Genomic DNA, 14434 nt, shown 5'->3' with positions numbered 1-14434 from the left:
TTCTTTTTCTATTTTCTAATTGGTTGATGATGATGATGATGATGATGATGATGATGATGATGTTGCAAGAGTTATTTATGTATTCCAGATACAAGTTCCTTGTCAGATACACGATTTGCAAATATTTTGTCCCATTCAGTAGGTTTTTTAACTTTCTGGATTCATGTTCTTTGAAACACCAACATTTAAAATTTTAATGATGCCTTATTTATTTTTTCTTTTGTTGTCATATCTAAGAAACCATTATCTAACTCATAAAGACATACACCTGTTTTTTAAAAAATGTTTTATAAGGGGCTGGGGCTGTAGCTCAGCGGTAGAGCACCTGCCTTGCACATGTGAGGCACTGGGTTCAATCCTCAGCAACTCATAAAAATAAATAAATAAAGATATTAAAAAAAAGAATTAAGGAAACTAAAAAAAGTTTTATAGTGTTAGTTAACACATTTAGTTGTTTGTTTGTTTGTTTGATGATGGATCAAACTCAGGGCAAGTACTCTAAGACTGGGCTACATTCCCTGCCTGACATTTAGGTCTTTGATACATTTTGTATTAATGTTTGCATATGGAAAGATCCAACTTCATTCTTTTCCAGGTGGATGTCTCATTGTCCTAGCATCATCTGTTTTAATGGTCTTGGCACCCTTGTCAAAATTCAATTGACATGGGCTAGGGTTGTAGTTTACAGAGCACTTGCCTTGCGTGTGTGGGGTACCAGTTCGATCCTTAGCACAACATAACCACATAAAAATAAATAAATAAAATAAAGGTATTGTGTTCAACTACAACTAAAAAATAAATATTAAAATAAATAAATAAAATGAATGTATTGTGTCCATGTACAACTAAAAAACTTAATGCTAATGTTTAAAAAAATCAATTGACATGTGAAGTAACTCCTATTTCCTACCCAACTTTTTGTTTTTCCTTAACAGTTACCTCATTTTCTTTTTTATGTATCTAGTTCTGGCTTGAATCTATTTATTTATTTATTTATTTTAAATTTTTTGTAGTTGTAGATGGACAGCATGTCTTTATTTTATCTATCTATCTATCTATTTGTTTTTGGTACCAGGGATTGAACTCAGGGGCACTTAACCACTGAGCCATATCCCCAGCCCATTATTTGTTTATCTTTATGTGGTGCTAAGGATCACACCCTGTGCCTCACACATGCTAGGCAAGCACTCCACCACTGTGCTACAGCACTTTAATTTATTTTATAATTAATCTCACATACATTCTTTTCCTTTCTTTCACATTTCCTGTTTTCTACTTTGAGATTCTTTACTATTCACACATTTAATTATTTAGCTTGACTTTCTAATTTTTTAAAAATTTCCTGTCTCTATCACCACTGGTTCTTACTTTGGTATCTTGTTCCTTGTTTGCAATTTTTGATTGCAATTTATTTCTCTTGGGACTGTATCTGTGGAAATTCCCAAGACCTAAATTGAAGATGAGTTCATCTGGGGAGGACTGGCATTGCTTCTGTCAGGTGCTTGGTAGTACTGTCAACCTGAAAACACTTTCAATCCTCTAGGATATCTTTTTGGTACTAGGGATTGAACCCAGGGGTGCTTAACCACTGGGGGCACATCCCCAGCCTCTTTTTTTTGTATTTTATTTAGAGACAGGGTCTCACGGTGTTGCTTAGAGCCTTGTTAAGTTGCTGAGGCTGGCTTTCAACTCGAGATCCTCCTGCCTCAGTCTCCTAAACCACTGGGATTACAGGCATGCCCACCAAGCCCACCTCCTTTAGAATATTTTTTTTAAGTTTTTTTTTTTTGTAGTTGTAGATGGACAGCATGTCTTTATTTTATGTGCTTATTTTTGTATGTGGTGCTAAGGATGGCCTCACCCATGCTAGGCAAGCACTCGATCACTGAGTGCCCAAGCCCCTAGAATATGTTTAATACACTTTTACATGAGGCTATAGTCCTTCGGGGTTCCAGATTTATGGGAAATGCCGTAAGCTTTGACTTTTATGCCACAGTGGCACCCTGTAAAGCCACCATACTTATGTTCAAATTTTTTTAATCTTTTTTTTTTTTTTTTTAGTTGTAGCTGACACAATACTTTATTTCACTTATTTATTTGTATGTGGTGCCGAGGATCAAACCCAGGGTCTCGCACATGCAAAGTGAGTGCTCTATCGCTGAGCCACAACCTCAGCCCCATGTTCAAATTTTTTAATCTACCTCTTTGGGTACCAGCTTCCACTTGGTTTTTAGACAGTTTTTGTTTTCTTTCAGCTCATTAGTATATTTTTAAATGCTTTTTAGGCAAAGGACCTAGAATAGCTAAAACAATTTTGAAAAAGGAGAATAAAATGGGAGAAATAATTCTACTTAATGTTAAGTTACAGTAATCAAGCTACAGTAATCAAGATTGTGATATTGGCAGAAGGATAAACACAGAGGTCATTGCAACTGATATCAGACAGGAACATTTGATTTGGTGATGGTATAAACAAAATTGAGTTGATCACGAATATATGGGCAAGGCTTTAATTGGTGCTGTAGCAAAAGGGGCTTACTGGGACTTCAGTTAAAGGGAGATAGCACTGATTGAGGTATCAGGATGCTCCCTGGGGTGGGAAAGTCTGGTAATTCTCCATTGACCAGGGGCATAGTTAAGAAAAAAAAAAAGTTTCTTATTGCACAAGACTTAGACAATGAGCAGTAGTGGTTGATTTGTTCTGGGACTCTTGTAGCTGGTGCCATTATGCTATTCAAACATCCTGGCTTTGTGGCTCCATCTGGGCCTTACAACAGGGCTGATAGGCTTTGTATGCTTGGACTTTTATAGGGCTGAAAAAGCACAAGGATAGAAGAAAACACACAGCACCTCCAATGGGTAGTCAATAGTTTAGGTGTAGAACTGAGAAGAATTTGACCCAAAAGTTAAGGCAGTAAAGAGGACAAACATAATTGAAGACAGATCCCATTCCAGTCATCCATTAGACATATGCAGGACCAAGTGAATATTTAGTGTTTCTCAACAAAAGTGGCCTTCAAGTTCCTGAAAAGTAATCTAGGCAACTGTTGTCATCATAACACACACATCAGAGGTGTTCTTTTTTTTCTGATTTTTAGAAATATATATTTTTATTTTTAGTCAACACATATACATATTTATGGGGTAAGGTGTGACATTTCAATACTTGTATACAATGTGTAATGGTCAGATCTGGGTAACTGGGGTATCTATCACCTCAGACACTTTATCATTTCTTTGTGTTCAAAAGAACTCAAAAATGTGTTCTTCAAAAGAACCCAAAGGATTAAAAATCCTACTAGTTTATTTGAAACATCCAATTATTGCAAACTCTAGTTATGTTACTGTATTATAAAATATTAGAAGTGATTCCTCCTATCCACTGTACCAGTTCTTGCTCCATGTCCTCCTCCCTCACACTCTTCACAGGCATCAGAAGTGTTATCTACAGCAAAGCGAATGAGAGACTAATAACATAATGCCCAGCTGTGTGGCCTCCAAAATTAGTGATTTTTAAGTTGACTAAAAATAAGTGAAGCTAGGAGGTTTATTTAGGTTTGTCCCTGGGAACAATTTTGTCTTATGCAGATGTTCCACTTCTGTGATTTTAATAGTTCTCATGACTTTTTTTTTTAAAGAGCACAAGGGTAGAGAAGCAATGTACCATGCTACAAAGGGTACATTTACTCTGCCTAGGGGTTTATTTTATTGTCCCAGTCTTTGCCCCACCATCATAGTCTCTGTCTCAGAACTGAATAAAGAACCCCCCCCAAAATAGACATGTACAAATGTACCTGATTTTTGACAAAGGTACAAAAGCAATCTGTCAGCAGATAAATAGTTAAACAAAGTGGAATAATACTCAGCAGTGAAGATTACTGATCTACTAAATTGGGTGGATCTCAAGGGCATTATATTGAGTGAGGAAAGAAAAGCCAATCTCACAGGTTACACACATACAGCCACAAAAATGAAAAGTTATACTCCATGTATGTATGATATGTTATACTCCATGTAAGTATCAAAATACATTCTACAGGGCTGAGGTTAAGATTCAGTGGTAGCACGTGTGAGGCATTGGGTTCGATCCTCAGCACCACATAAAAATAAATAAATAAAATAAAGGTATTGTGTCCATCTACAACTAAAAAAAATTAAAAAAATACATTCTATTGTCGTGTATAACTACAAAGAGCCAGTAAACTTTTTATTTTATTGGTTACATACTATATGATTACATTTACATATGTTCTTGAAATAAAGTTATAGAAATGGAAAAGAAAATTAGTGTTGCTAAGGGTTAGGAATAGGCGTGGGTGGCTATAAACAGGTAGCACAAGGGAGCCTTATGGTAATGTAATAGTTTTGTATCCTGATTGTGGTAGTGGCTATAAGAATCTATATATGATAAAATTGCATGCACACACACACACACACACACCAAAGGGGGGGAAAACCCTCCACAATTGAGTATATACAAAACTGGTGAATTTTGAATGAACTGTATGGATTGCAGCAATGTCAATTTCCTGGTTTTAATAATAAAAAGTATTTATACAAGGTGTTACCATTGGGGGAACTGAGTTAGGGGCAGAGAGGAAATTCCTTGATTTCTTTTTTTTTTTCTGGATATCTCATGTTAATTATTTGAGAATAATAAAATAAATAAAATAAAATAATAAAAATAAGTGAAGCTAGAGGGTTTATTTATTTTAAAATAATAAAAAGTGCTTTTATTTTTTTTAATATAGTGTTAATTTTTTTTTTTCTGGGAGAGTTGGAAAGGATACTTAGAGGTTGTGATGTGTTTTTTTTGGTAACAGGGATTGAATCCAGGGGCCCTTTACCATTGAGCAACATCCCTAGTCCTTTTTATTTTTTATTTTTCCGGGGGTGGGGGCAGTACCGGGGATTGAACTCTGGGGCACTCAACCACTGAGCCACATCCGCAGCCCTATTTTGTATTTGATTTTAGAATAGGGGTGTCACAGAGTTGCTTAGCACCTTGCTTTTGCTGGGGCTGGCTTTGAACTCGCCATCCTCTTATCTCAGTGTCCCATTGGGATTACAGGCATTTGTCACTGCCACTGGCCAAGTTTTTATTTTGAGTCTAGGGCCTCACTAAGTTGCTTAGGGTCTCGCTAAATTGCTGAGGCTGGCCTGAGGCTGGCCTTGAATTTGTGATCCTCCTGGTTCAGCCTCCCCAGTTGCAGGAATTTTTTGAGGTTGTTGTTTTGATGTGGTTTCACAAAGAGGATGGGATAAACACCTATGATTGATACACTGTGTTTTAAAAAATTTTTAGTTGTAGATGAACACAATAACTTTATTTATTTATTTTTATGTGGTGCTGAGGATTGAACCCGATGCCTCCCACGTGCTAGGCAAATACTCTACATTGTGTGTGTGTGTGTGTGGTTTTTTTTTTTTTTGTGGTGGGGCTGGGGATTGAACCCAGGGCAAGCACTCTACCAACTGAGCTATATCCCCAGCCCCAATATGTTGTGTTTTTAAGAGTAATTGTTTCAGGGTTTTAAGCAGGATGGTGATATTTGGTTAGATCACCTTGATGGCTTTATAGAATGGCTATGAGGCAGAGCAAGATTGGAAGCAGAATATTCTATTTCATTAATTCCAGGAGGTACTTTGTTTTTATTTTCTCTTTCTTTTGGCATTTTAACAGGTCTTAAATTGGAACGTTTCACTATAGCTATTACTCAGACAGCAGTTGTACTGAATTTATCATAGATGCTCATGAGCATCAAAACTTGCAAAAAGGGTGTCTGAGGCTTGGAAGACAGAAGAGGAACAGGAAATGCTGTGTTACCTGTCTTTCATGGCATGCACACAGGACTACGTCGTGCAGAAACATCTACAACTGAGTCAAAAACATGATTTATTAAGAACTTCTGTGGCCGGGCGCAGTGACGCACGCCTGTAATCCCAGCGGCTTGGGAGGCTGAGGCAGGAGGATCGCTAGTTCAAAACCAGCCAAAGAAATGGTGAGGCACTAAGCAAATCAGTGAGACCCTGTCTCTAAATAAAATACAAAATAGGGCTGGGGATGTGGGAAAAAAAAAAAAAGAAAAGTTTATGTGAAGTAGATAACTTTATCTTATTAGTTTCTATTTTCCTTTTTATGTAAACATTAGTGAAATATGATAAAATCTATATGCATATGAACCTACACTTTCAATAAATGTAAAAAATTCTAAGTGGTGAGAAACACAGTCATAATGGTGAGGTTTATAATTGATGCCCAGGAAAGGGATAATAGAGAATTCTTTAAGCATTAAGGGAAAAAAATGACTGACTTGGTGAATTTCCTTTGGAGGAGGGGTTAATATGAAAAGGGAGGGAATCTAGGATGGCTTCAGGTTTCCGGTCTGCACAATTAAATCGACGTGGTAACCTACCCGGAGGAAGCAGAGAAGCAAAGTTGGGAGGCGAGGCGGGGCGGTTCAATTTGGATAGGCTATATTGAAAGAAGCAGAACGAAGCCTTTCGTATTAGATTTGGTCTGACTGAATCTCGGAATTTGGCTCCGGGAGCCGATGGCTCTGTCTGTTGCGTTCTGCGACTTCAGGGCTGTTGGTCAGAAGCCGGCGGCTGGGGTGGAACGCGGAGTAGGTCTGGACTCCAGGGATGTGCACACACAGCTGAACCTCCACCTGCTTTAGGGACTCCAGCGTCCGGGCTCCGAGGATGGGCGGGCCCGCGACTGTCAGCGCGAGCGGCCTGATTGGCTGGAGCGGCCCAGACCCTGGTCAGCGATTGGTTGGGAGGCACGAAAAAGGCCTATCGCAAACTGTTAAGGCCGCCCTCCAGAGGGCTGGACCATATTTCCACCCCTCCCTATTACTGAGCCCGACAGGTAAGCAAACTACTGTTGTATTGGTCAGTGAAAATCCTGACCGCAACCGCTCCTTTTCGAAGTCGGTACGAGAGGAGAGTTTTGATTGGCAAATCTGAAGGGACAGGGCGGGCTAGAACGGCTGTACTTGGAGACGACTCTAGGCGTGGATTGGACTGGATGTTGTTATCGGTATCCGGGAGGCGTGGCCAGCACTAATAAAGCTGGGCTCCGGCGCGGCAGCTGCAGTAAGTTGCACCGCAGCTAGACCGCCTGGTGGTCAGTGGGAGGCGGAGCTCCACAGTTCCGTCCGATTCAGCCGCAGCGTTTCTCCGCCGGGTGTCTCGCCGCAGCCTCCATAGAGGAGTTGGACTCTCACTCCAGTCAGAAAAATGTGAGTTGACTCTGTTGTGGGGGGCTCCAGACCTCCTTGCCAACTCTCACCCCCAGCGCCCTACTCTGCGGGACTGAAAATGGCGCATTGCAGCAGCTGCAGCGACGCGGGAACCTCCACCGCGCACCGCCCCCAGACCGCCCCCACCCCCGGAGGGGGACAGCCCCCCATTCCTGCATGAGCCACAGCTAGTCCCCACGGGCGGGGCAGGGGTCCCACATTCATTGCACCCTGTCTTCTCTTTTGAGTGGCACTTTATTCTAGTCTCCGTATAGTGAAATCCCAGAGAGGGCGAAGGCGGGTATGGAGAAAGGTAGGGAATTTGAAAACCCTATCATGTCGTCTGAATCTGTACTTAGAGCGTTTGGAAACACAGTCATGGGTGCACCGGCCGGTGAGTAATTCGGCTTGCCTGAGGTCTCTGGATTTGTGTGTGCCCCTTACCCAAAGTGTGATGTACCGCGTCCTCAAGGCCATAATTAAAGCTCCAGAAACTTATCTGCCAGTCTCCTTTCTGAACTGCATGCACACCTGGCCCCAGGTGTGCAGTTCAGAAAGTCCCAAGGGGCATGTGATCCCATGCCATCCTAAGGCCACCCTTATAGGAGACGCTTTTCTGTCACCAAGTCCTAGCCAAGTATTTGGAGGAGAAATAGGGAGAACTGATCAATCTCCTCTTTCTCTGACATGCAGAGTTTAGTCTCCAACCATCTTCAACATCATCCCCTTCCCAAGATCTTGAAGGAGAGCTATGGCTAGACCAATTAAGTTCTTCCCTCTCAGGACCACAATATGTTTTAATTTAATTTTTTTTTTTCTGATACTGCCTGGAGTCCTGTCCTAATCCCAGGTGTATTTGTATTCCTTCTCATAGGGACTTAAAAAAGGGAAAGATTTACTTATATTACATAAGAGTTATAACTCTTTCTGGATGTGGTACTGCTGAGTGTTCTACTTAATTCCCAACAAGTAGTAAGTGAAGTCAGTCCCCCAAAGGCTCTATAGCCGTTTCAGTTTTTCCTCTTTGATTTCTGCAGTTTTAACTATAGATAATATTCTCTGCATTTTGGACAAGCCCTAAGACATCAATTATTTTCATTTTGGGGAGGGGGATCCTTCTCAGCTGACTGGTTCTAGATATTATCCATGTGGGATGAAAAGAAGGAATGGAGAAAGCATGGTGGCTACCAGGGAATCACAAGGTCTTTGACCTTAATCTTGTCATTGGTGCCACCATCCTGGACTACTTCCAACACCGGCTGCTACTTACTAATTGAAATTTCTGCCTTCAGTCTAGAATCAGATTGCTTAAATATCTCAGTACCAGCATAAGAGTCTTAAGGCTCCCAGGGCTTTGTATCTTTCTTTCCTTTGCCCTCTTTGTGACTTGGAGGGAAATACAAAAATGATCCCTTAAATGAGGAATAATCTCCTAGTATAGCCTCTCTAACTGTCTTTTTTTATTTTTAGACTGAAAGAAATTCAGTTAAGAAAGAGGAGCTTCTAGGTATTAGTTCTGTTGTGATTAATCAAGGAATTTCCTTTTTGGTGACTTTGTGATGCATTTATTCTTGGACTCCTCTGGTGAAGTATGTTTTTTGAGGTTCTCCCTCTCTATGAGCTGTGGAAATTTGTATTCTTCTTCAAATTTTAGAGATCTTTACCCACCTGTGGTTTTTTCCTTGGCAGAGAAAATCTCAATCTTTAGGTTAGACTACTTGGAATTCCTTAGCAGGTGAATTTAGTCTCCATGTGTTGGGACTGTGAAAGAAGTTTATCTTGAAGACCTCACTGGATTATTCCCTCCAAAGGCTAAGGTATGTCTTAGCCTCAATTGGTAATGAAGAGAAACAGTTTCCATGGGTAAGGTAGTATAAACCAAGATTTCTTTTTGGGACACAGGAGACTAGGCCAGTCTCCTGAGACTCTGCCAAATCTACAAAAGGAAGGTACAGAATGTCTGTGGTGCATGTACATCGAGAACTATTTCTAGCATTATTTTTGTTTCCTGTCTATGCTCTTGGAACAGTTTCCACAACTAATGCAATTGCTTTGTGCCCCAGATTCAATCTAAATGAAACCCCTATCTTCTCTGCCAAAAACAATGCAAACAAACAATCCTGACTCATTCTACCTACACAGACTTTGCCTTTGGCGATACTCCAAGTTGTCCTTGTAGCAGCACAGATATACTAATCACCATGTGAAACATAATCAATAACTGGATCACTATAAGCAGAGTTAGTCAGCTTGCCTTTCCTTTTATGTTCAAACTTTGCATGTCCTGAGGGATTTGTGTTTTTCACAAATGTCTCCTATCTGTATTGAGTTTTTCCATTTGTCTTCATGCGAAGGCATTTGACAGCCTGGGAAATGCCATTTAGGCCAAGGCTGGCACATTTGTCCCTGAAGCCATTGTATCAGAAGATGGGCTTGAATTTGAGTCAGAGGTTAGCCCAAAACAAGATCTCTTATATTGTTACTGGCTCTTTCATCTTTTGTTCCTTGCCTGTATGCTGCATCTCCCTACTTGATATTGCCAAGGAGCTAGAATCCCTTCCATTTGCTATAACCTAATCATGGTTACTGGGGTGGAATTAGGTGAGAATGCATATGATTCCTTTCTTGTCTTTGTTATTTTGTGTACTCTCTCCACTTCTCTCCACAGGTCTGCTCCAGCTCAGCCACCCACTGAAGGGACAGAAGGGACTGCCCCTGGTGGAGGTCCCCCTGGCCCTCCTCCTAACATGACCAGTAATAGACGACTACAGCAAACCCAGGCACAGGTGGAGGAGGTAGGTGGATTCCCATCTCTCTGAGAGTTTCCAAATCATAGAAGTTTAGAAACAAGGGAACCTCTTGTCCACCATAGAAGTTTAGAAACAGAAGGGAACCTCTTGTCCATTCTCTGTTTTTTTTTGTTTTTTTTTTTTACAGGGGGTTAGTTAAAGACTCTGAGAGGCAAAGCATCTCTTAGATGGGACCAGACTTGCAATTCCCAAGTTGTTGTTCTTTCTCCTATCTCTATTGGGAAGCTTAGCAGCCTTGTTTTTGCACTCCTCTTAGGTGGTGGACATCATGCGTGTGAATGTGGACAAGGTCCTGGAGAGGGACCAGAAACTATCAGAACTGGATGACCGAGCTGATGCCTTACAGGCGGGAGCATCGCAATTTGAGAGCAGTGCTGCCAAGCTAAAGAGGAAGTATTGGTGGAAAAACTGCAAGGTGAATTTCCTTGTCCTCTCTCCCTTCTTTTCTTGTGCTTCCACTTGTAGAAGACAAGAAAACTCTCAGCTTCTACATTCCCTCTTACTACTGGTGCCAGGTCTCTGCCTTGCAGGATTCTTAGGAGGAAAATCTGAATACCTTCTCCTTGAGATGAGTTACATGTATTAGCCACCAGGGTAGGCTAGAGTATTCAGAACCACTTACTGAGAAAGTGAAAGTGCTACCCTGGGGCGTTTAGAATATTTAAGTACCTTTTTCCCATAGGAGTCTCAGGCAAAAAATTTTAACTGGAAGTTTCTCTGACACAACCAACAGCAACACAGTGATTCAGGTGTAGATACTCCTGAAAATTTTTGGAAATGCACTACACATTTCACAATGAAAACCAAACTAACTGAATATAAAGATCTAAAGCCTGCTTCTTCATTGGAATTCCCTTTAAAGCCCCCAGGCAACAGGAACTAAGCCAAAAAGGAGTGAATTGCAGATCTTGTGCTGTTTCTGAAAAACTACAGACATGGTCGTGGGATTATGATCCTATGGGAAGCAAAGGGTTAGGCCTGAAAGGCATGCTCATGTCTGGGTGATGAGTGGTTTCTTCCACTGCACAAAGAATAGAGGAAATTCTGTTCCCAAATCTCTGGTCCAGCTTTTTTCCTTCTTCCCCAAGTCCAAAGGCTCATGTTTTGTCCATGTTTCTTCAGATGATGATCATGCTGGGAGTTATCTGTGCCATCATCGTGGTAATTATTGTAAGTAAGTATCGCTGAGGTTGCTGATGGGGTGAAGAGGTGGGAAGGTCCCGGAATCTTCTCCCAGCCCTGCCTGCCTGCCTGCCTGCCTGGGGAGTGGGGCTGCTCTGACTGAGGTATGGAGACTGCTGCTGGGGATCATACCTGGTTTGGGAGGGAGGAAGGGTAAAGACAAGGAATTTCCTTGGTAGACAAGCCTTCTCCTTGTAAGGCATTGTGGGGAGATGGCCCCTTCTGTTCTGAGGAAGTGGGGCTATGCTGTTTGTCACTGGCTTGGGTCAGAGGGAGACCTTGGGGCTGGGGCACCTGCAACTGAGAGACTTGAACATCTAGTAACTTGATGTAATTTGCCCTCTTGTTTTCTCCTGTCTCTTTTTCTTCTCCATCTGGGACCTCCTGATTCCTGTGTCCAGTCTACTTTTTTACTTGAGAATGTGCCACCCCTTCCCTGTTCTCCATTGCCATTCAAGCTCATGTCCTTCTCCCTCTGTTTGCTCTCTCAACAAACTTCCCCATCTGCCTTTCTCCATCCCAGCCCAGGCTTCTCCATCATCCATTCTTCCTTTTTTGTTGTATTCATTTGCATTCTGTCCCTCAATACTAGAAATGCTGCTCGTGGTACAGTCTTGAAGTCACTACCTAAAGATCAACAGCTGACGCCTCCTTCCTTTCTCCTTCTCATGTACTCTTATGTTCCCCCATACCCTAAAGGAGTTGGCTGCCAAGGGGAGGGAGAATAACTGAGGTGAAGTGCCCAAGAAGCTGGTAAGGTTTTGGGGAGAAGAAGGGTATTGGTGTCCATGAGTGTCTCCTAGAAAGGCCAGGTCTCTGGCAGGAGGGGACCATGAATAGTTGGGAAGTAGTGGCTTGCTCAGTGCTGCACTTGCTAGCTTTTCTCCTGTGCCAGGCCTTTAGAGAGCCCTGGGGTTCTGTCCAAAGGCCAATCTGGTCCTAGTGCAGTACCCTTTTAGAAAATCAAATCTGTTTTTTGCAGTTATTGCTAATCTTTCAGCCCAAGATTTTCTATGTCTTTCAGGAATCTTATAGTCTTTTACTTTGTTCTCTATTAGCCTGGAAAACAAGCACTTGTTGATTACAAAACTACCAGGAGACTCTCATTTCCATCCTAGAAGCAGACCTATTTGCTTCTAACTGGAAGGAGCTATCTCTCTTTGATGTTTTCTGCAGCATTCTATATTGTTCATGAGAGCATCAAATAATTGCAACTAGCCAGAGTTTGGTGCTTGTGATTTATTTTAATTACTGGAATAAAGAGAGAATACCTGTTATAGAGAAACAGTAAGTAAAGGGCCTAATTTGAGAATAACAGGCTTTCAGGAAGCCACTTCTTGCCCTCTCTTTAAAGAAGGTCCCGTTCCTCCCTTCCTGTTGATAAAGAAATGTGAGGCTGCTAGAGGTAAGGTCCTAGACTCCCATAGAATTCTTTTCTCCACACCATCCCTGTGAGCCCTGGTTGATTATAAAGATTTAGAGAAGTCCAGTAGGTCCACTAACTCAGTGGGAGGAGTGGGAGGGTTGAGAGTCTGTGACAGGTGTATTTTTATATTGTTATACTATCATGGGCCCCTTGCATCTGGAGCCACCTCTCTGTTCTTTCTGCAGTATGCTCCCCTTCTGAACTGCCCTCACCCATCTGAATCCCACATTGCTTCCTGTCTTTCTCCTCTTTGCTTGCTTTGTGTGCATAGACAGTGGAACCTGAGGATGGGAGCTGCTTAGCCTATCTTGGGGACTACTGCTGAACTTCAGGATAGCATGTTACATGGGATAAAACTGAGGTGCTAGGGGAGGAGGGAAGGCTGGGAACAGGAAGGGGAAGACCCATAGCAGTGTTTCCCTCTGTCCTCTGGTCCACAATCAGAAAGAGTCTGAGGCCATGCTGGGCTGGGTCTGAATGCCCGCTTTCCATGCAGCAGCATTTCATTGTGCAAAACCATTCTTCCTTTCTTTTTGCCCCCTTTCCCATATTTCCTTCGTCCTGCCTAGGGCAGGACTGAAGAGCTGGAAGAAAGCAGTCAGTGTACCCTCCCAGCGTTCCCCTCGAAGGTCTCCACTCTCCTCTGGGCTCCTCCTTGCCTAATGCAGGGGGTCACCGCTGGAGAAGAACCACCACTGTCCAAGATGTGTCCCCAAGCCTGGAGCAAATTCACCCTCTTGGCCCACCCAACCCTATCATGGGAATTATTTTCTGGGTTTCTGTCCCTCTTAAGGCTCACCAAGTATAGTTGGCTTTGCTCTTTTGTGGGTAATATCCCTTCTTTCTTTCTCATCCCACCCTGAATCCTCTTCTGTGTCTTTGCTCTCCCACTTCCCTCCCACCACCCATGTGCATGAGCAAATATGCAACTAAACCCCGGGACTCTGCAGTCAAATGAAGCCGAGTTTCCCACATCCCTTTCTTCAGTTTGCCATGAGATGATGTGGGGTTACCACTGTGTGTCTGTCATTACCTTTTTGTCTTTTTTCCAAACCTCAATCTCATACTTGTATAGAGTAATAACAGTTGTACTTCACCAAAGGCATGTGGCATATTTACCAATTTCATGTATTCTGAACAAAGGCAAAAAATACAACTAATTCCTACCACTAAACTGGCTTGGTTGTTGTTTGGGTTGGAATAACTGGTGGGGTAGGGGTGTCATTTCTTTCTACCAGTCTGATGTTGCTAAAGGACAAAGGGCAGCATATGTGTCTGAATGGTTTTCATGGAGATTAAAGGTTTGTGTGTTGGCAGAGGAAGTGGTCTGTGCTCTCAGCATTTAATACCTAAAACAGCTTGACTCTTGCAGGTGCTGGTGAGAGGAAGTGACAACAGGAAGTTGAGTAGGCACATCACGCTGGCAAACAATTACGGGTTTTGGGCCTCCCCATCTGCCTCCTTCCTAGTCCCTCTAGTCCCTGGCCTGCCTTTCCTATCCCTGGGGACATGTTCACATGTGACCTCCACCATATACCTTCTCCTCCGATTATCCTCATGCAGTTTTCTTTTGCCGAGTTCCATTGTACTGACCAGACACATTGTAGCAATGAACAACAGGAAAAATCACTTCCTCACAGCTGATGGAGTGAGAGTTTGTAGGTATTCTGAAATTCCTGGCAATTGTCTGAAAGATCAAAACCTTAGTTGCAGTTCAGGGTTACTAACACAAAGCAGCAGAGATGAAGCCTTTGTTTCACACCTTTAAA

General features: G+C 42.2%; 1 protein-coding gene across 2 annotated transcripts; it reads left to right on the top strand.

Annotated features, from left to right (window-relative positions):
- The first annotated feature begins 7077 nt into the window (after positions 1 to 7077).
- Vamp1 (vesicle associated membrane protein 1) lies at positions 7078 to 13839 on the top strand. 2 transcript variants are annotated; one of them, XM_058572531.1, is made up of 5 exons: positions 7078 to 7247; positions 9916 to 10042; positions 10314 to 10472; positions 11180 to 11231; positions 13235 to 13839. In XM_058572531.1, coding segments are annotated over exons 1-5 (351 nt in total). In that variant the 5' UTR covers positions 7078 to 7245; the 3' UTR covers positions 13246 to 13839. The 2 variants fall into 2 exon arrangements, with proteins under 2 accessions (XP_058428514.1, XP_058428513.1); XM_058572530.1 differs by having other exon boundaries at positions 11641 to 13839.
- The last annotated feature ends 595 nt before the right edge of the window (positions 13840 to 14434 follow it).

The sequence above is a fragment of the Marmota monax genome, unplaced genomic scaffold (genome assembly GCF_021218885.2).
Source record: "Marmota monax isolate L192 unplaced genomic scaffold, Marmota_monax_Labrador192_F-V1.1 WCK01_AAM20220418_F8-fsc00186, whole genome shotgun sequence".
NCBI lineage: Eukaryota > Metazoa > Chordata > Mammalia > Rodentia > Sciuridae > Marmota > Marmota monax.
Note: the sequence above shows the minus strand (reverse complement) of the source record. Positions and strands in the feature narration are given on the sequence as shown.